Genomic DNA, 21,693 nt, shown 5'->3' with positions numbered 1-21,693 from the left:
TGCAAACCGAATCAAACCGGAAAAAAAACTCGACTAGTGGTTTGGTTTGACTTGGTTTGGTATTGGAAAAAAAAAAACCCGACTATATTTGGGTTGGTTTGGTTTTTACTAAAAAAACCAACCCGAGACCAAACCAGCCCGACATTATATATGTAATTTTAAAATTTTATTTTATACATAAAAAAATTTACTTTGATATAATTTTAAAATATTTCTTATACTATTTCATAGTTTATATCTTTTAATATATTATTTCAAGTTTAAAACTTAGAATTCGGAATGGTCCAATAAAGATTATAGTTCATAGATGTTGATAATTATAATAAAACTCAAATCAAAATCAAATTAATACTAATGCAAAAAGAAAATCAATTCAACACTAAATATTGAATATTTGTTCTTTAGTTTTACATTGATTTAGACAATTAAAATACATAGTCTAATTTTAATTTTCCCTAAATATATAGTAATGTAACTAATACTTATTAAACTTATTTTAGCATGATTTAGTACTTTGAAATTATGATCATTTTCATTATTATTTTTTATTGTTATTTTCTTAAGAAACACCTTAGATAATTGTATTTTGGTTGGACTACAGAAATATTTGGAGCACAAGTTAATTATATGTTTGTATACGAACTTTACTGAAAAAATCAGAGATTTATTAGTTTGGTTTGATTTATAAATTTAAAAATTTGACACAATGGTTTGGTTTGGTATTTGAAAAACCCGAACTAACCCGAGGTTGAAAAATCCGAAAAAGTCCGAATTTTATTAGTTTGATTTGGTTTATAAATTTAATTTTTTTACACAAATAATTTGGTTTGATATTTGAAAAACCCGAACCAACCCGGTCATGTACACCCCTACCTATTTTTATTGCTACATATCTCAATTCGCCCACCTATCACGATTTTTACCCCATACATTTTCTAATTTCAAATATTTCTCATCTTATTATAACCAAAATATTGTCTTTAATTTCAAATACGATTTTGATATACCAAATTCGAATGAATCTAAAAATATTTTAACTCGTGAATGCGCAAAATAATATTCACACAATATCAAAACTTACGGTATGATGATAAGAAAAACATTTGAGAAATGTGGTGGTGATTTATTTTTCTAGTCTTGTTTAGAAACAATAGAAATGTCATCTCCTCCTTTTATGAAGTCTAAAATATGAAAATATATGGAAAATCAAGGAAAAACCAGAAAGGAAGAAAAAAACAATTTAGTGAAAATGATGTCTTGTGACAAAAAAAAAACAATAATATGAAGAAAATGCTAGAAACAAATTGGAGGCAAAAAAGAAAAGAATTGATGAGACATAAATTTATGTGTGGCAAAACCGCAAAAGGTGATAAAAAATAAATGAATGGTGGACAATTTGTGAACCATATATTTTGTGGGTTATTAGATTATAACATGTGTTTATTTAGTTAATAGTACTATCTATCTAGATTCATCCAAGACCTTAGACTATATACTGTTAGGGTTTTGCCCTGATTTTTTTACTTTATTTGAAGTTTATTTTTTCTTTAAAGAAAAGTCAAAGTATTACCATAAATGCTTGAACTTTTTCTAAAAGGAAAATATAATTTTCTTCCATATTTAGTTTATTCTTTCCTTAGAGAAAATGTTTGGAGATCTATAAATTGAAGATCCCTATTCTCATAGCATAACACAATAAAATCCACAATGTAGTTGTTTAGAGAGTTTTGTTTATGGGGAGATTTTCTCTCTACATTTTTTATGCTTTTTATTAGTTTTTAATTATGTAGACCAATGGTCATATCAAATAATAATATTATATCCTTTAGTATAATTTTATGTGTCGTCTAATTTATCAACTATATTATTTACAATTGTAAGCTTCCGCATGACGCCCTAATCACCCTTCATAACCCAACATATACTACTAAAAAGGCACACGTGTTATGATGAAATTTCAATCATTTGGTAGGATATATAAAAATAGTAGTGTATATGATGTATTAATAATATTAATATTATTTATGCTCGTGTTGGTTATGCTAAAAGTATTTCTTATGCCGTGTTTAGCTTTAGTATATATATTAAAAAGAACATTGTATGATTTCTAAAAAGTAAATACTCTCCTCGTTCCTTTTCAGTTGTCATGTCGCGTTTTTCGAGAATTAATTTAACTAATATTTAAAGCTAAATTGGATTATATTAATTTAATATTTTAAAATAAAATTTTAAATATTCAAAAACTATACAGAAAGTTCTAAAAATTGCAACTTTTTCATATCAATGTGATAAAAAAATAAATTTTAAAATACTAGTTAAAATTCAAGCCGTTGAATCTCAAAAAGAAAACTACGATGACTAAAAAGAATAGAAGGAGTATTTACTCACTAAAATACATTCTACAAATAGTCAAATACAATGAAAAAATGTAAAATAAAAATAAATGAAAGGATAATTGTGTTTTTAACCATTATAATGCATATATTTAAACTATATGTATTGCAATATCATGATTTCCGATGTTTTAATTACACATAGCATATATAATACCAAATATAATATATAATTAGTGATTAAAAAAGTGTATCAAATACAATTAATTTCAAAGGCTTTAATTTTAGGATTCTAACTTAGCAATTTGGCTAGAAGATGAAGGGGATTAAATATAAAATTCATCAATTAAGTTGCAACAATTTTTGCCTTCAATTATTAGTTTTTCTTATCTATTTTCTCAGCCATTTTGTGGCGTTTGTTAAAAAGTAAAATAATCCAACTGTTGTAAACTCTTGTTTGTTTCTTTTGTAAAAAATATACTTTTTCAAAAAAGAAGTTCAAAATTCAAAATTTAAATTTGTTGTGGCACGTGATTATTAGATCTAATTGACAAAAATTTCAAACATAAAAAAATAATTTAAAAGTGTAAGAGACATTTTCCTCGAATCGGAATCTAATTAAATCTCCCAATGAATTCAAAAAAAGCTTTTCTTTCACACCCCTCAGTTTTTGTTTTCTTCTTCTCTTTTTATCTTTTTTCTTAACTAAGGCAAATGTTGTGTTGTTTCCTCATAAATAGCAAAGTGGCCAAAATACAAAATTCAATATATATAATTTTTTCATCTAAAACTCCATTTGAAAATTGATTTGTCGATTTTTCATCAACATCACGCGTCCAAAAAAAAAATGTATCACTTTCTTCATCATGTTAGCGACTGGAGAATCCTCTATAAAATGATATACTCCCTTCCCTCTCCCTCTGTCCAAAAGTAGTTGTCCAATATTGACTTGGTATACCTCTTAAGAAACTATAAATAGAAGGATAATTTTACTATATCATCATTTGAATATAATAAATACAATATCTTGAAAAATATAATAGAGAAATGACTATAATTAATGATAAGGTAGGGTAAATTAAGAAATAAGGGTAAAATTATCCATGAATTTCATAAAGTGGACAAGTATTAATGTTGGATATCTATTTTTAGTATAGTGAACAAATATTTTTGGACGGAGCGAGTAATTAAGATCAAAGATAAATAAAATACATAAAATTTAAGGAATCGCAAAACACTAATATCTCTTTTTAAAAATGAGTTAGACAAATGTTGGTTTCCATGAAGATCCCCATGCAAGGACTATGGTACGAAGTTTGTTGTGTCATGTGTACATGTGTCACAATTGTTAGTCTTATTCATGNACAACTATTGTTGGATATCTATTTTTAGTATAGTGGACAAATATTTTTGGACGGAGGGAGTAATTAAGATCAAAGAAAAATAAAATACATAAAATTTAAGGAATCGCAAAACACTAATATCTCTTTTTAAAAATGAGTTAGACAAATGTTGGTTTCCATGAAGATCCCCATGCAAGGACTATGGTACGAAGTTTGTTGTGTCATGTGTACATGTGTCACAATTGTTAGTCTTATTCATGACTTAATTTTTTTTTTTTGTTATTATGTTAGAAGCTTTTAACAAACAGAAATTTTAATATATTTTTTTGGTAAAGATGATTCAATTGATCATCATCTTTGGACTAATTAAGGTGAGTCTGTCAGTGAGTTGGGGGAGAGACAAAGTATAAATAGGTCATGTGGCACTTGGCAATATTAAATGAAATATGAGATTTGGATTTTTTTTTTTAAAAAAATCCGCTCGATATTTGTTACTCGCATTAGAGTTTGACTAAAACACTTTCTAAGAAAGACTTCACAATTAGAAAGATTTGAATGCGAAGACTTCTGATTAAAAATGAACAAATATTTATCAGTCCACCACAAACTGGATGAGAGTCCCTTTCAGAGTAAATCAAACACCAATGCTAAAAATTCAAGAAGGTGGCATTTATTGATAGTTTGTTCTACATGTCAAAGGATACAGTCATACAGGTAGGAAAAATATGTGGGTAAGAGAAGTCCCTGTTAAATAAGCAAGTTGTTAAATGGCATTGATTACTTTCTTTACTATATTTGACCACAAGACAAATCTAGTAATTCAACAACCTCAATTCATCTCTCCAAGAGAAAGAAAACCCTTGTTTTTTTTTTTAATATTTAATTTTAGTGTGTAGTTGTTAAGATCGAACGCTTACCATCATGCTAAAAGTGATAATTGATAGCAAATTAGGTACCGTTTTACTTCTTAACAAAGTCCACACCAAGTAAGCGTTGTGTTCGATCATGACTCCGATCCGAACCAGAATGTTGGTATTACCTGTGCAATGTTTTCAAATACTTTTCTTGTTATACTCTTAAAAAAATGGCATATTTCAAATTTCTCTAACTTTAATAGGATGAACTTTACCAGTGTTATTTTTTCATTCCAGAATATAATATTGAATAAATTGATTGATGATGTGGTGGTAGACATTTTTTTTCAAATTGCATAGTCACGACTCACGATCTCAATAAATTAATCTTGTGCCCCAACTTGTTGTTGGTGTATAATGATGAAACATATGAGTGTCGTTTCGACCACGCCTATGCCATATGACGCCTTAGGATGAGTACTGCAAAAGCATATAATTGGATCCAACGTATGCCAATTTATGCTACTCCCTTCGTCCATATTATCCGTGGTGGAATTATAATTTTTATTAAGAAAAATTATAATTTAAAGAGGAAAACATTAAAAAAAAAAAAATTGGAAAGAGGGAAGAGGGAAGAGGGGGTAGGGGGAGTCAATATTTTATATAATTAATTTAATGATAAGCCCTAAGGGTAGTAATGAAAGAAAATGATAACTTTCTCTTGATTTGTCAAATTGGACGTGTAAAATTTGAGACATATAATTTTTAGTGATATGGATGAGTAATCTGAAACGGAAGGAGTATACTTTATTTTTTCTTTCTGGAACTCCAGAATAACCTGCAATCGTTATAAGCCTACAATCTCTGTCACAACCTTTGCCCTTCATGTGAGCACTCTATGCCTCCACTGTATAATAACTTGCAAATCAAACATGGGATATAAACCACACTAGAAAAGTTCTATGCGACAGACTTGACTTAGAAAATATTGAAGGGTGGGGGGGGGGGGGGGGGNGAACTTTTCATCCACTTCATAATTAATAGGGGTAAAATGGTAAACTCACTATGTCATTAATTGATTTCTTAATAGATGTGCCAATTCGAAAGTGGACAAGTAATTAGGGTAAGAGGCAGTATTTTGGCTGAAACACACTTAAAATAAGCCAATCTAAAATAGCCGTCCAGACAAACGGTCAAAAACTAATTATTTTGAAAAATATTTTTACTAAAATAACCTTTCAGAAAAAGCATTTTTAGAGACAAATAATATGTGTTGGGCTAGTTCGTTTGAGAAATACTTTTTTCGATAATTGATAAAATGTTTGAATAATATTTTTTAAAAAATGCTTTTGAATATCAAATTTCGAAAAGGGGCAAGTATCACGAAACATTTCAATGTTAAGATTGTTTATAAATAAACAATATTGTAAATATTTATTATGAAGGTCTTTGAAATTATGAGAAAATATTAAGAGTGTATTTGTTACTAAAGGAAAAAACTATTTTTTTAATTAAATTTTTTATTTATATGTAATTTAGCTAAATACTAATAAATTGTGAGATTAGTAAAGACAATCAACTTAAAATTTCACTTATAAAACTTATTTTATCTATTCATTAAGATCATTTTTCTCAATTTTTCAAAAATAATTTTCTAAAGATAATATTTTTCAAATCTTGACCAATATATATGAAAAAATTGAAATATTTTATTATAAAAAATATTTTCCTCTGTACCAAACACACATTTTTTCTCTCTCTTTTATGGACTTGGTAAAAAAAAAAAAACGAGTATAAGAAATGCTATACAATTAAGCTGCTCTCAGTAATCAAAGCTAAAAGCAACTTTCTTTTCTTGAAGCAGCAGCTGTAGCCTTTGTTCAGATCAGATATAGAAGCAAATCAAATCCCACAAATTGTAAAATCCACCCGCTAAGCTTACAGCCATGGATGCTTTGAGGAAGCAAGCTAGTAAGCTCAGAGAACAAGTCGCTAAACAGCAACAGGTCCCTCCGTCATTCTTTTTTCTTGATCCAATTTTCTTGTTTGGGGCCGTGGGAAAATGTGATTTTCTTGGAATTCTGGTGTAATGTTTACGCGTTTCTTCTTGTGGGTATTCCTCATTTATAATGATTCATCTAGTAGAACTATGAAATGGGTAGAGTTTCAATTTTGGATTGATCATCCTTTTTCTCTTCATTTGGTGGTCCATCTTGGTTTAATGTGCGAATGAATACTTGAATTCTGGAGAATCACTGTATAAGAGTGAGGGAAGATTTTAAGCTTTATGAATTTCTATGTTTGTCAGTTTTTTCTTGAATTGGATGTGTTGCCAAAAAGTGTTTTTTTCAGATTTTATTCTCCCTAATGTAATTACTTTGCGCTTTGGAATTGGTATGGTAATACAAAATGGTGCAAGGAGTAGAGGTGGATCCATGATTTGATGTTACTGGGTTCTGAAAGTTATAATTTGTACGTAGTAAATGAATGTTTTAAGATAATTACAAGGTTTGATGTAAATGGTACATCATCCTCCCTTGCAAACCAATACCCGTATTTGTCTGAGAGATAGAGGAAAGATTTTCCTGTATCCTAAGAAGCAACAACAATTGCCCCCCACCTTACTCAAGAATTTAATTGAGTGATTAACTTTTGAGGGATGGTACAAATTGTTTCTTTCCATAGTAAGTGTTAGTTTTATAGTGTCATATATTGATTCTTACTTGCTAGAGATATCGATTCTTAAACTTCAGGCAGTCATCAAGCAGTTTAGTGCAACTGGTTATGAAAGTTCAGATGTTATGGTCATTGATGAAATGGAGATGCAATTGCATCATCAACTGGACAAGTTGTATAAGTCTACCCGGGAGAAAAGGGTAAGGGTTCTGTCACATAATGTAAATAAAAGCCTGTTGGTGCCTACAGTTTTTTTCCGTATATTGGAATGTTTGATGTTCTGTCATTTACTTTCTAACTATGAAATTTACTACAGTATATTCCTGACTGCAATTTATTTACTTGCAGAATAGCTGCTGCTAATATATTCGTTTAGCATGTAATAGCTACTTTGATATTTAGTCATTATCAAAGGCCTTTACTTTACTCTTCCTGCTTCTTGCCAATAGTTGACAATGCAAAAAGGTAAGTGATTTAGCCAAAAAGAATTCTTTTAATGGGAGGTAGAGCATTCTTTGGTGTTAGTTAGATCTGACTTATAAAAGGAAGATGCCAAAATTTGAAGCGAGATCGCTATTTTTGTGCATTTGAAACTTGGTAATAGTTGTTAATATGTAATGATGTAATGGAAAGTTAAGAAAAACTTAAATGTTTCTTTATTTTCTATTATTTAATAAGTAGTTGGAGAGAGCTGCTTCCATATAGTTTTGTAGGGATGCAAAGTGGGATGTGAAGATTCTTGAGTTCGAATATAGATAGTTTTGGAGGTGTTTTTCTTGTAGATGCATGTACGCACATGGTTTTGCTGTTTTGAAAGTTTAGAGAATATATTCCAATTCACAACATGTGTAGATCTATTAAATTTAATTAGAACATTGGAGAACATTTCATATTGTTCTGTAGTACACTGTAAAATATTTACTTACAATCATAGAAATAGATAATAACTACTTAACATGTTGTACGTGATCTATGACTCCAGTAAAAAGAACTCTTCCTGTGAATTATTAATCAACCAATTCAATTAGAATTGCCATCTCATTTCTCCTTTTTCACATAGAATCAAAATCTATTTTCTGGAGACCTAAGTTACTTCTATTTGCACACAAGAGTGTGGCCTAGTGGTCAATGCAATGGGTTGAAAACCATGAGGTCTCAAGTTACAAAAACCTCTAGGTGATTCTTTCCATCTGTCCTAACCTTGATGGACAGAGTTACCTTCGTTGCGGGTGGAAGGTGTCGGGTATCCCGTGGAATTAGTTGATGTTCGCGAAAAAACTATCCCGGACACCACAGCTATAAAAAAAGTTGCCTTTGCATATTGATAGGTAGTCTCATGCAACCATCGGAAAAGTATTGGGAGAGACGATTAGATTAGGAAATGATGCAAATTCGTATTACCAAGGACATGACTTTAGATAGGAAGGAGTGGAGGTCTCTTATTAGGGTAGTAGGTTAGTAGGGGTAGAGTGTTGTCTTGCCTTGTGAAGATTTTGGCTTGTCAGTGCCTATTGTAGTACTAGTTGTACCCTTGTAGTTTTTTCCATATGATGTCTATTGTGTTTCATTACACAATTTTTTTGTTGTTATTGTTTCTTGCTTGTAGACCTTACACTGGTTTTCTTATTAAATGCTATCTTTCTTCTTCTTTCCCTTGAGTTTGATGCACTTGAGTGGAGAGTCTTTAGAAACAACCCCTCTACCCTCCACGAGGTACTGGTAAGGTCTGCTTACACTCTACCCTCCCCAGACCTCACTTAGTGGGAGTTCACTAGGTATGTTGTTGTTGTTAGTCCTATGCAGTCAACCCAGTCAAAAGTTCATTTTTACTAGTATTGTCTATCTCAGAAGATGCATCTCGGTTTAATCTTGTTTTGTATGAGACTAAACGAACATGAGAATGTTTCACATATGTGATAAGATTGCTTTTGTTTCATATTGTTTTTTAATGCAAAATGAGAGTCCGCAGTTAGTTGGGCTAACTTGATAGATGATTGCGGTTGAGCAATGTTCTCCTATGTATATAATTTGACACCGTCTTGGGTGGTTACTAAGATGCTTTTGATTTATAAAAAGATGAACAAAATTGAGCATGGCTAAATACAGTACATAACCAAACATAAAAATCTAATCCACTCAAGAAAAATAACTGAGGGTGTGGTTGGGGTCCATAAGTGAAATCTATGTGTTAGGTGATTTGTTCAAGTATTTATTTGTTTGATATCCATATCAGTGCTACATGGTCTGAATATTCTGAACTAAATGGTCGCCTCTGTTGTGATTATTAGCTGGCTTACATTTTTGCCCGTTAAGGCTGAGATTTGACCTAGCTGACCTAATCACGATGTTGTTCAGCTCGGCTCATTGATATGCATTCACTTTACTGAATTAGCTTGAGCTTGACCTATTTTAAGATATCCTTAGAAGGCTTGTTTAGTCATTTTCTTCTTTTTCTTCTGCTCCGACCACTATAATTTATTGTTGTCTTGTTAAGATGCACCTGATCTTCTTCTTATGCGAGTTGAGCATAATGATATCGAGCCTGGCTTGTTGTATCAGGTTGAGCTATTCAGCTTGGCTTGTCTACATGCATCATTCTTCTAATTCCTCTTCGGCATGACACATTTTAAGATACTTTTATATGCACTTGGCTTGTCATTTGTGTCTTGATTTTGTTATTGTTGTTGGTGGTGCTAAATGCACAAGACCATGTATATCTATGAACAAGATAAATGTCATGCTAGTGTAGAGCATTTCATTCCTATATCTTGTCTTTTGTAGTTGTGGCTAGGACTTGGCAAATTCATTGCTTAATTTTGATCTAAACTCACACTGTGTGTTTCCTTCTCTTTCTGAAGTTAGGATATCTCTGTTCGTATCATTTTGCAGGATTTTCAGAAAGAGATTGTTAAGGCAGCTGAAACATTTACAGCTATAGGATACAAGCATATAGAAACAGGTAAAACTTTTGAAGGCGTATTTTGTATAAATAGATCTACTTTCAGATGGAACTTTGTTGTAGTCACGATTCTCTGCCCGCGTTGGATAAAACTAATGAGTTTGTTTGCTGCTACTTCTAATATATTCAGGCAGTCCTTTATGTTTGTTTGCTGCTACTACTAAAATATTCAGGCAGTCTTTTATGTTTGTTTGCTGCTGCTACTAAAATATTCAGGCAGTCCTTTATGCCTTCTTGACGATAAGACAAGATTATCCTTAACCTGGATGTTTATCTTTCTTATTTTCTGGATACTGCCAGGCTAGAATCTCATCCTCCTCTCTCCCATTATTGTGAGACTGAGACTTGTTTTTTTGTTTTGTTTTGCTTTTGTGTGTGTGTATTTCAACTTATTTGGTGGAAGTTTATGATAGCCAGGAACTAAATTATCAGAAGATTGCTGCAAATATGGAGTCGAAAATCCCAATGACGAGGTTTTAGCTAAGGCTGCTTCTATTTATGGCGATGCTCGTAAACATGCAGAGAAGGAGGTTGAAGATCTAAATAAACTACTCTTCAGTCAGGTAGGTAAAATGTGCATGTAATCTGGAGTATGTTAATGAAAACTAATTAGAAGCAATATATATTGGCTTATTTATTTGTTAGAGTTGCATGAGCTAGATAAACGTTTTTTACCTAGACCTACGTCAGTAGATTACTGGCTATATTTGCAGTAGTTTATTACCTGCTAGCCTAAGAGTCTAAGATTGTGACATCCATACACGAATAGGATTATAGCTGCTTTTTATGGGAAAGACTGCTTATGAAACTGTGAAGACAAAGAAATCAATGATGATAATCTTAAGTTCTGGTGCTGATAGCAAGTGACAAATGCATAAAGAAATTGCTGAAACAGTTCCTCGAAAACCTAAAGGATAATCATTTTCCTTTCCAGTTTTCTCCTTCGACATGTGTGGCAAGAAAGAGGTCACTTCCATATGCACTTCTTGGTCTTGGAAATTTTTTAGCTTTGGTTTCTGGATGGTTTTCTGTAAGCACATGCTTCAGTTGCAAAAGAAGAAGTAATCACCTTCTTCCCCAACCAAAAAGAAGGATTAATGACATACTGTAAACAATCATGATACTGACCTTTTTGTCTCATGAAACATAATTTTGGCAAATATGGCCATACCTTCTTTTTACTTTTCTTTCTGTCATTTCTTTTCAAGATACTGCACATTTATTTTTTCGATTCATGACACTTAGTAGCGTAAACCTGTGTTCAATACTTCATAGTTCAGCCTTTGGCAGCAGACTAAATGAGCTTTTGGATTTCCAGGTACTGGAACCATTGAGAGCTATGGTAGCTGGTTCTCCCTTAGAGGATGCTCGTCATCTTGCTCAGCGCTACAGTAAAATGAGGCAAGAGGCGGAGATACAGGTTACTGTAACGATTATTTCTTTTGCTAAAGACTGTATGATAAACGTCTGTTGATACTTGTCTTATTGTACTATTCTACACTGTCATCACATCCTTAGTATTGAATACAAAGTAAGCAGGCAGCCGAAGTTTCTAGAAGACAAGCTCGGGTGAGGGAAGCTCCCATCCCGGAGAATGTGGCAAAGGTGCACGCGGCAGAAACTAAAATGCAGGAACTCAAAGCCAACATGACAATACTCGGTAAAGAAGCAGCAGCAGCATTAGCTGCTGTAGAATCACAGCAGGAGAGGCTTACATTTCAGAGGCTTGTTGCAATGGTATGTATGATGGTGCATATTTGCCTCTCATGGAATTTAAACTTGTCTTTTGCATGGTCAACCATTTTCATACTATGGTAAAAGTGAGTATAATCATCTGCAGGTTGAAGCAGAAAAGCTTTATCATGAGAGAGTTGCTGTTATTCTGGGTAACATTGAAGCTGAGGTGAGTGTTTTCCTTTCTTATTTCTCCAGAGGTATGCTTTACACCTAGGTAATTTTTTCTTACTTGACAATTTGCAATTTGTACAGATAGTTTCTGAAAAGCAGCGAAAAGAGGCTGCTCCTCCTGTAGCCACACTTGCTGTAAACCCTCCGGCCCACATACCTGAGAAAACGAAATACTTTTTGGCCGAGGTAACCATCTGCTTTAACAACAGTTGTCTAAGTTGTTATAATCTTATCACAGAACGATTTATTTATTATACTATTTGAAAGAAACCTCTGAGGGAAAGCTGATTGACAATGAGGATATGTTGCTGGTGTGAGCTCTGAAGACGCTCTTATCCGTGCAGTGTTACTGTTTTATTAATGAGTTGAAGTGGTCTTAATTTTTGTGTCTCTGTCACACAGGCTATTCATTCTTTTGAAGCTGAATCAGAAAAGGAGCTAAGCTTGTCTGTCGGTGATTATGTTGTTGTTCGTAAGGTTGTTCTTTAATTCTGGCCCTTCCCTCTTAAGATAATAAGTTATTGATTGAAGTTGATAAATTCACATGTATATCTGCTGGAGCATTATCCTTTTTCTAAACCCAACAAACCTTTTATAGTCCTAAGCCTTCTCTAATTTTCCAGTAAAGATGATTGCTGTTAGTACTACTCACACTAGTCTTCCTTCTAAAGGCTTATTTGATATATGCGCAACTTCCCACTTTAAACCTGCCCCTCCTACTACCCTTCTCACTTTAAACCTACCCCTCCTTTCACACTTCTCCCCACCAAAAAAGAAAAAGGAGAGAGAATGAAAGCAAGCAAAATAAAGAATACTATGTAAATGAAAAAGGAAAGGACACACCGTTAAATTTTCTTGTTCCATATGCCATTTTTATTCTACTTCTCAAAAATTGTAGAGGTAATAAAACTATGATCTATTCATAGATGTACATGATATGTTCAATGAAACACTGTAAAGTCGAGTCCAAAAGAAGAACCACGGTTAATTCTTCTATCCTGTTACATCCATGTTGAATTGAAGAGTGTCTCTCTTTTCCAATTTTGATGTTATGTTCAGGTGACTCAATCAGGGTGGTCAGAAGGAGAATGCCAAGGCAGGGCCGGTTGGTTTCCATCTGAATACGTGGAGAAACGACAAAGAGTACCTACTTCTAATGGAGCAACGGAAGTTTACTGAAACATGGTGTTTTTTGTTGCTGGTATTTGTGGAACAGTTCCCAGTTCATTCATTTTGTTCATGCAATTCCCATTTGTTTTTACCCCAGCATAGACTTGTCATCACTGATGGATTATAGCTGAAATGCAGTTAGTTAAGTACCCTCTTCCTCTACCCGCGGACGAAAAATGTTATCTTTGAAGAAGATGGTTGTGAAAATTGTTGTTGTAGTTTGTGAATTGTGAAAGAAACACTGTTCTTTTGTTATTGAGGTCAACATAACACTAACAAAAATGACAAAGGTTCCATACATATGCATTGTACTGGAGACTTGCAACAAATGCTTTCTATGATGAAGTAGTATATTAGTAATGAACTGCTTCCCTAAGTGTTTTTATAAAAATTAGATCGGTACATTTATTTTTACGTACATATAGTAAATGTTGAATTCCTTGACTTCTATGTGTGTTTATTTTTTACATTTTGAACTCTTTTAGTAAAGATTTAGACTCTGCCACTCATCCAATCCCCTTACATTTACTTCGTCTCTCATTGTCTAGATTATACACAAATATCTTTAGAATGATATTTTTTTACATACATTCTTAGATGGACTGATTGTTGACATTCTTCATGGTTGTGTAGTGCCTATTTCTTTTCCATTTTTTCCCTTCAATTTATTAATTTTATTCAAAATTCAAAAATCAAAATTATAACATAGGGAGTATTATACGTTAATTAAATTAAACTGATGTTATTTATTTATTGAAATGATAAAAAATCCAACTTTTCAGTAGCTAATCAAAAGGGTTGATATCATTGGTGTTGTGAAGAATAGAGTTATATATTGCTAAGAAAAAGAATACATCACAATTCTTAATATTAAGAAAGTAAAATAATAGTATTTGATTACATAGAACAAGATATACATAAGTAAATTATATTGAAGAGATCATGCAAGTAAATTAATAACAAAAAAATGTAATTTTTATTTATGATTTAGTAGACAACAAAAAAGGACGGAGTATACTATATATGTTACAACAAAAAGAGCATATTCAAAATTAATATGAACTGCAACTAATTAAACACGGTTAAATGTTCATACATTCACTACTAACGACCTTCTATTTCATATTATTCGACTCTTATTGATTTGACTTACCCTTTAATAAAATTTTAGATAAAGATGTATTTTATCAAATTAACCTTATTAAATGGTGTTCTGAAACTTCAAATTAGATAGAATACTACTTTATGTAGCTATTTAATACTAAGAGAGTAAGAATAAAATAAAAAAAAGATAAAAGGAATTTCTCTTAATTTATCAAAATGGACAAGTAAAATGAAACATCTATTTTAGAATAGGGATCAAGTAAAATGAAGAAGGGAATACTTTAGAAATTATATCCTTCGTTTCAATTTGTTTAGCCTACTTTTATTTTTAGTCCGTTTGAAAAAGAAAGACTCTTTCCTTTCTTAGCAATTATTTAAATTTTAATTTTTCACATGACATGTTTAAACCACAAAATTAATGAGTAGTATATTTGACATATCTTTAATTTAAGAGCACAAGATTCAACATTCTTCTTTATTTTCTCACTCCATGTAAAGTTAAAATAGATCAAACAAATTGAAACGGAAAGATTAATTTATAATTATCACTACTTTGCTTGTTCTTTCTTTGTCTTTAAAGAACACTATTGAAGTGCACAACACTTGCAAATTTCTTGAACAAAGGAGGAGTTTCTTTTAAATTCCTAATTTTCTATATCCTCTCTAAGATTCAAGAAATGGATGATAAGGAAGAAAAATCATCAATACTTAAAGATCATAAAGTGCCATTCTACAAACTATTTTTGTTTGCAGATAGGGTGGATATTGCACTAATGACTATGGGAATTTTTGGTGCTATTGGTGAAGGATTAACTCAACCTTTGATGACACTCATTTTTGGCCAAATTATAAATTCTTTTGGTGGTGCTCCATCTTCTAATGAGGTTTTTCATCTAGTTTCTGAGGTATTTTTTTCATTTCTAAATAAGTCTCGTTTAAACTTTTTTCATGTTCATCAGAAAAATAATAAATAGAAGATATTTTTTGAGAATTGAACATTATTTAGAAGAAATAGTTCTTTAATATAAAGATATTATTGGAAACAATTACTACTCTATCCGTCCTATATTACTTATATATTCCCTTTTTCTTGAACAGGTCCATTAAAAATTATAAATAAAAAGAGTGTTTTACTAATTTATCTTTTAACTCGATCATTTTAGTACACTATATTCATAACCAAGATTAAGGATGGGGAACTTTACAATATTTCAAAAAGAATAATTTAAAGGGAAAACTGAAAAATTGTTAATAAAATGTATTTTTATTTTGTAGATTATAAGTAATTTGAGACATATATTTTTAATGATGTAGATAAGTAATATGAGACAGGAAAAAATAATTATTATCTAAATTTTTTAAAGTAACCATTATTTTGAGATAAACTTTTTCGTCTAAAGCAACACTTATTTTATTTTCAGGCTGCCATTTACTCTGTCTACCTCGCTATTGGATCTGGATTGCTTCCTTTTTACGTAAGAGTATTTTTTCACTGTTCGAAAATAAGTGGTGTTTTAGATAATAAAAAAGATATTAATGATATTCTTTCACTTTTATTCCTTTTTTAAATAAAGAAAATTTTACATAATTAAGATTTAAAGAGTTACATCTTTTTGAAAATTTAAAATATTTAAATTTAATTCAACTTTGAATACTAGTCAAATTGACTCTAATGAAGCGAAAAAACGACAAGTTAACGAAATGAGTAGCTCATAAATCATAATCTGTCTAGCTCAAGTTTGGCTAACTGGATCAAGGAAGGGTAAAAATAAAGACAGAAGCCTAATTTCGTGTTGTTGTACTATATTGGAATTGAAACAAAATGTGTAAGCTTGCTGCTAAACATTATTACAGGGATGTCATGTTGGATGGTTACTGGAGAGAGACAAGCGATTCGAATTCGAGGACTGTATTTGAAGACAATATTGAGGCAGGATATTGCCTTTTTTGACACAGAAACAACAACTGGACAAGTCATTGGAAGAATGTCTGGAGATACTTTTCTCATTCAAGATGCCTTGGGAGATAAGGTGTTGTTCTGTAGCTAACTAATGCTACTACTGCAGTTTACTAATGTGTTCAATGATTGCAGGTTGGGAAGTTCATTCAATATCTCTCGGCATTCGTTGGAGGTTTCATAATCGCCTTCACAAAGGGATGGCTTCTTTCACTAGTCTTGGTTTCTTGTATACCTGCTCTAGTCATTGCTGGGGGAGCCATGGCATCGATCATGTCCAAAATGTCAAGTCGTGGACAAATGACTTATGCACAAGCCGGAGATATAGTGGAACAAACAGTTGGAGCAATGAAAACAGTATAGCCTCAAAGCAAAATACAAAGTCTTTCTAAATCATTTTGCATTGGACTTTTCAGTTTTAATCTAAATTATGGTAATAAACTTTAGGTTGCAGCATTCAATGGAGAGAAGCTGGCAATGATTAAGTACGACAACACACTAAAAATTGCTTATGCTTTTACTGTCCAACAAGGGCTTGTTTCAGGAGTTGGACTCGGCACATTCTTACTTGTTCTTTTATCTACGTATGGACTTGCCATTTGGTATGGTTCTAAGCTGATAATAGAAAAAGGTTATCGTGGTGGAGATGTCATCAATGTTCTCATGGCTATAATGATTGGTGGAATGTAAGTGTAAAATTCTGCAAGTTTAAAGCATCTTAGATTCGTCACATTGGATAGTTAATGTAGGCTAAGAAGTGGAAAACCTTTTGCTTGTTTTCTTGTTGATTTGCAGGTCACTAGGCCAAACAACACCATCATTGAATGCATTTGCAGCAGGACAGGTTGCAGCACTCAAAATCTTTGAGACAATCAGCAGGAAACCATTGATTGACACATCTGACATGAGCGGGGTTGTGTTGGAAGACATCGAGGGTGAAATTGAGCTTAAAGATGTGTATTTTAGGTATCCAGCCAGGCCAGATGTGCAAATCTTTAGTGGATTCTCACTTGTTGTTCCTAGTGGCAAAACTGTAGCTTTGGTGGGGCAAAGTGGAAGTGGGAAGTCCACTATTATTAGTTTACTGGAGAGATTCTATGATCCTGAAGTTGGAGAAGTACTCATAGACGGTGTCAATTTGAAGAAATATCAACTAAAATGGCTAAGGCAGCAGATGGGATTAGTAAGCCAGGAGCCTATCCTGTTTGCGACTACCATAAGGGAGAATATCAGTTATGGTAAGGAAAATGCTACTGAAGAGGAGATTTATGCAGCTATTGAGCTTGCTAATGCTGCTAATTTCATTGACAAACTACCCCAGGTAATAATGTCCCCCCCCCTTAATATCCATGTCCATAGTTTCAATAAGCTGCTAATAAGCAAAGGACCTAAGTGAAATTCTTTAAATGGACATTCACTCTTTTCATGTTTTGGGGATCTATAGGGGCTAGACACTATGGTAGGTGAGCATGGAACACAACTATCTGGTGGTCAAAAACAAAGACTGGCAATAGCAAGGGCTATTGTAAAGAACCCAAAAATACTTCTCCTTGATGAAGCTACAAGTGCACTTGATGCTGAATCAGAGCGAATTGTCCAAGAAGCACTCGAGAAAGTCATTGCGAAAAGAACAACTGTGGTTGTTGCTCATCGTCTAACAACCATTAGGAAGGCTGATCTAATAGCTGTACTACATGATGGCAAGCTACTAGAGCAAGGTAATAATTTAAAGATAAAAGAGACATGTTCATCAATCAAGCTTTACTTTTGTGGATAAGAATAAGCATCTTTTTACTCACATAATGAAAACAGGTAATCATGATAAGTTGATGCAAGATCCAAATGGGGCATATTCCCAGCTTATGCGAATGCAGGGAGGTGATGAAGAAGAAAACGTGATTATGAAAAATATGGACTCTGACAAGGTAGTTATAACCATGAAATTGGAAAACTTGAGCAGGTCATCAAGCCCGCAATTGTCAGCAGTGAAGCAAATAACAAGCCATGAGTCGTCTAGACATTCCTTCACACTCAGCTATCCTGTTCGGGAGATGATTGATATTCATGAAGCTAAAATAGGAGATGTGGATAAAAAAAAAGACGATGAGCAAAGTTCAGAGAATAGAAAGAAAATTCCTATTAGGCGGCTTGCTGAACTAAACAAACCCGAGCTTCCATATGTACTACTTGGATCATTGGCAGCAATTATGCATGGCCTAGTAATGCCCTTATTTGGACTCTTGCTCTCAGAAGCAATTAAATCCTTCTTTAATCCTCCACAAAAGTTGAGAAATGAATCACAATTCTGGGGACTCATGTACGTGGGCCTCGGTGTAGTAATTTGGTTAGTTATACCTTTCCAGAATTACTTATTTGGAGTTGCAGGGGGGAAATTGATCGAGAGAATCCGTTCTTTGACATTTAAGAAAGTAGTCCATCAAGAAATCAGCTGGTTTGATGACCCTGCAAATTCAAGGTCTGTCAACAAGTGAATAGTCATTAAATTCTCCCTGCAGTTTGACATATGCTAAAACATGGAATTTTATCGAATGCAGCGGTGCATTGTGTGCAAGGTTATCAATTGATGCTTCTACAGTCAGGACCGTTGTGGGTGATGCACTGGCACTTATTGTACAAAACATGGCAACTGCATTAGGCGGCCTTGCGATAGCCTTCACTGCTAATTGGATTCTGGCATTTATAATCCTTGTTGTATTACCCTTAATATGTGCACCAGGACTCTTCCAGACCAAGTTCCACAAAGGCTATACTGCGGATGCTAAGGTTTTCTTTAGTTTTATTTAACAAAATAAACTTTTATAAGGTGGTTGAACTATATTAAGAAAGTTCTGCTCATTTTTTCAGGTGATGTATGAAGAAGCTAGTCAAATAGCAAATGATGCTGTTGGCAGTATTAGAACAGTGGCATCATTCTGTGCAGAAGAAAAAGTGATGGACATGTACCAGAAGAAATGTGATGGCCCAATTAAGAAAGGAGTAAAGATTGGAATCATTAGTGGAGCAAGTTTAGGTTTTGGTTCTTTTACACTTTATTCTTCACTTGGCTTCTGTTTCTTCATTGGATCTGTCCTTATTGATCATAGATTAGCGACAGTCGACCAAGTTTTTAAGGTAAAAATACATAATTCTCTCTTTCTCTTGCCTGCGTGTCTTAGTTTTTGAAATAGAACTTTAACATTGCAGGTTTTCTTTGCATTGATATTAGCAGCTGTTGGAATTACTCAAAGTACTACAATGGCTCCAAATTTTAACAAAGCTAAAGATTCTATAACTTCTATATTTGACATACTTGATAGAAAATCCATGATTGACTCAAGTTCTGATGTTGGCACCACTCTAGCTGCTGTTCATGGAGATATTGAATTCCGACTTGTGAGTTACAGGTACGCTACTCGCCCAGATGTCCAAATCTTCAAGGATTTATGCCTAATCATCCCTTCTGGAAAGGTATTTTCGCGTACTCCCTCTGCATTTTATCTTATATGAGACTGGCTTCAAATATTATTTTTCGCTTCTCTTTGTAGACTGTAGCTCTAGTGGGAGAGAGTGGTAGCGGGAAATCAACTGTCATTAGCCTAATAGAGAGATTCTATGATCCTGAATCAGGGGAAATATATTTGGATGGTGTGGAAATTAAACAATTCAATCTAAGTTGGCTAAGGCAACAAATGGGACTGGTTAGTCAAGAACCAATACTGTTTAACGAAACAATTCGTGACAACATTGCCTACAGTAGACAGGGGAAAGCAACAGAAGAAGAGATCACTGAAGCAGCAAAATCAGCAAATGCACACAACTTTATATCATCATTGCCTCAAGGATATGAAACCTCGGTTGGGGAAAGAGGGATACAATTATCAGGTGGACAAAAGCAAAGAATAGCTGTTGCTAGAGCAATATTGAAGGATCCAAAGATCCTTTTGCTAGACGAGGCAACAAGTGCGTTAGATGCAGAATCAGAACGTATAGTACAAGAGGCGTTGGATCGAGTAATGGTAAATAGGACAACCGTGGTTGTAGCTCATCGCTTAACCACAATAAAAGGGGCAGATATCATTGCTGTTATGAAGAATGGAGTCATTGCTGAGAAAGGAAGACATGATGTTCTTATGAATATTAAAGATGGAGCTTATGCATCCTTAGTAGCATTGCATATGACTTCAGCCTGAACTTTTTTTCCTTAAGACCTTCATCTTTTGAGGTTTTCCACCATAAGTTGGTGTAATGTATTAGTTGAATCATATTCATCAGATATGTGGCTTGTATTTGATATTTTACTTTTGATTAATATGCTTTTCGCTGGACATGTGTAAGACTACAAGATTAAATGACATTTTGATACATTGACATATTTTTAATTGAAGATTACCTGATTTAGAAGTCTTCTTTACTTTTTCAAACTCCATATCAAATTAAATTAAAACAAGATAATCAAAGTAAAACAGAAAAAATATTATTTTACAATGAAGCAGTATTAGATGACATTACTTCATGTAACGTGTGTATGCCCCTGGTGGCTGGTATATTACCTTAATTTGATGGTATAATATAAAGGGGAAGTGCCCCAAAACATGCAGTGCTATACATATACAATTCATATGTACAAATGGTGTAATTCGATTTTTCTAACCAACCATTAGAATAGAATTGTTAATATACAATCTGTCTACATTTGTATAAACAAAAATACATACTTGTGAATCATTAGAATAATCAAACATTAATAATTCGTTTTTGAAAATTTCAGTTATATACTAGCTATACAAATTAATCGTATTCGTTTTTGCCGTTCAAAACATGAAGTTTCCTTGAAAGAAACGTCTACCTGGCATTGAATATACAAGAATATTGATGAACCAATTTTTTTTTCGTTTAATATTGCTTCAGTGGTATGAGGAAACAATTGTTATGGTGTTTGTATCGTTATATAACTCTTTTTTGAAAAAATATTTGATTTAAAACGATTAGCTTGAATCATGGGATTATGTGAATCTTTTGTTACCTTATTTAGCGTTCATGTATCCATTTATTAAAAAAAATATTGTATAAATTATAAACAAAAAAATGTAACAAATTAAATGCTCCATAGCAAACTAAAGTATACCCCTGGAATGTAATTAAATAAACTATACCTATGAAACATTATTTCATTAAATCTGTTTGCAATATATGAAAATTTTCCTACTAATTATGTGAAAAGAGTAATTTTGCGTAGCTATATATATAGAGTTATCAAAGTAGATCGGTACAGTCCAATCTGGTCCAGCGGGTCGGAGACTGCAATGGCCTAGTCTAACCCAACCCTTCATCCAGAAGGACCTCCAAAATAATAGCCCAACTCAATCCTAAGATTGTATCGAAAAATTTA

General features: G+C 32.7%; 2 protein-coding genes across 6 annotated transcripts; both read left to right on the top strand.

The window, feature by feature from the left end:
- The first annotated feature begins 6,294 nt into the window (after positions 1-6,294).
- Positions 6,295-13,313, top strand: LOC125848970 (SH3 domain-containing protein 3). Its single transcript, XM_049528937.1, has 10 exons — positions 6,295-6,536; positions 7,284-7,406; positions 10,096-10,165; positions 10,583-10,728; positions 11,484-11,585; positions 11,705-11,902; positions 12,006-12,068; positions 12,155-12,259; positions 12,476-12,550; positions 13,133-13,313. The coding sequence occupies exons 1-10, from the start codon at positions 6,477-6,479 to the stop codon at positions 13,250-13,252; spliced, it is 1,062 nt and encodes a 353-aa protein (XP_049384894.1). The 5' UTR covers positions 6,295-6,476; the 3' UTR covers positions 13,253-13,313.
- Positions 13,314-15,024: 1,711 nt separating this feature from the next.
- On the top strand, positions 15,025-20,495 carry LOC125846810 (ABC transporter B family member 9-like). 5 transcript variants are annotated; one of them, XM_049526425.1, is made up of 12 exons: positions 15,025-15,269; positions 16,149-16,377; positions 16,440-16,661; positions 16,752-16,990; positions 17,100-17,625; positions 17,749-18,022; positions 18,117-18,229; positions 18,296-18,780; positions 18,860-19,088; positions 19,170-19,436; positions 19,509-19,772; positions 19,850-20,495. In XM_049526425.1, exons 1-12 carry the CDS (start codon positions 15,025-15,027, stop codon positions 20,492-20,494), a joined length of 3,738 nt encoding a protein of 1,245 aa, XP_049382382.1. In that variant the 3' UTR covers position 20,495. The 5 variants fall into 5 exon arrangements, with proteins under 5 accessions (XP_049382382.1, XP_049382381.1, XP_049382380.1 ...); XM_049526424.1 differs by adding an exon at positions 15,769-15,800 and having other exon boundaries at positions 15,025-15,297; positions 16,200-16,377; positions 18,117-18,780; positions 18,905-19,088; XM_049526423.1 differs by having other exon boundaries at positions 15,025-15,231; positions 16,126-16,377; positions 18,117-18,780.
- The last annotated feature ends 1,198 nt before the right edge of the window (positions 20,496-21,693 follow it).

The sequence above is a fragment of the Solanum stenotomum genome, chromosome 12 (assembly GCF_019186545.1).
Source record: "Solanum stenotomum isolate F172 chromosome 12, ASM1918654v1, whole genome shotgun sequence".
Lineage (NCBI taxonomy): Eukaryota > Viridiplantae > Streptophyta > Magnoliopsida > Solanales > Solanaceae > Solanum > Solanum stenotomum.
This window is presented reverse-complemented; position numbering and strand designations above follow the sequence as displayed.

What these genes read in the sequence shown, in the direction of transcription:
- LOC125846810 (XM_049526421.1), top strand. Translation starts at nt 15,025, where the DNA reads ATGGATGATAAGGAAGAAAAATCATCAATACTTAAAGATCATAAAGTG. An exon ending in AAGATGCCTTGGGAGATAAG is followed by an intron (nt 16,378 to 16,439) that starts GTGTTGTTCTGT and finishes CAATGATTGCAG; the next exon opens with GTTGGGAAGTTCATTCAATA. An exon ending in GCTATACTGCGGATGCTAAG is followed by an intron (nt 19,089 to 19,169) that starts GTTTTCTTTAGT and finishes TCATTTTTTCAG; the next exon opens with GTGATGTATGAAGAAGCTAG.
- LOC125848970 (XM_049528937.1), top strand. Translation starts at nt 6,477, where the DNA reads ATGGATGCTTTGAGGAAGCAAGCTAGTAAGCTCAGAGAACAAGTCGCT. An exon ending in ATACAAGCATATAGAAACAG is followed by an intron (nt 10,166 to 10,582) that starts GTAAAACTTTTG and finishes TATGATAGCCAG; the next exon opens with GAACTAAATTATCAGAAGAT. An exon ending in ATTATGTTGTTGTTCGTAAG is followed by an intron (nt 12,551 to 13,132) that starts GTTGTTCTTTAA and finishes TGTTATGTTCAG; the next exon opens with GTGACTCAATCAGGGTGGTC.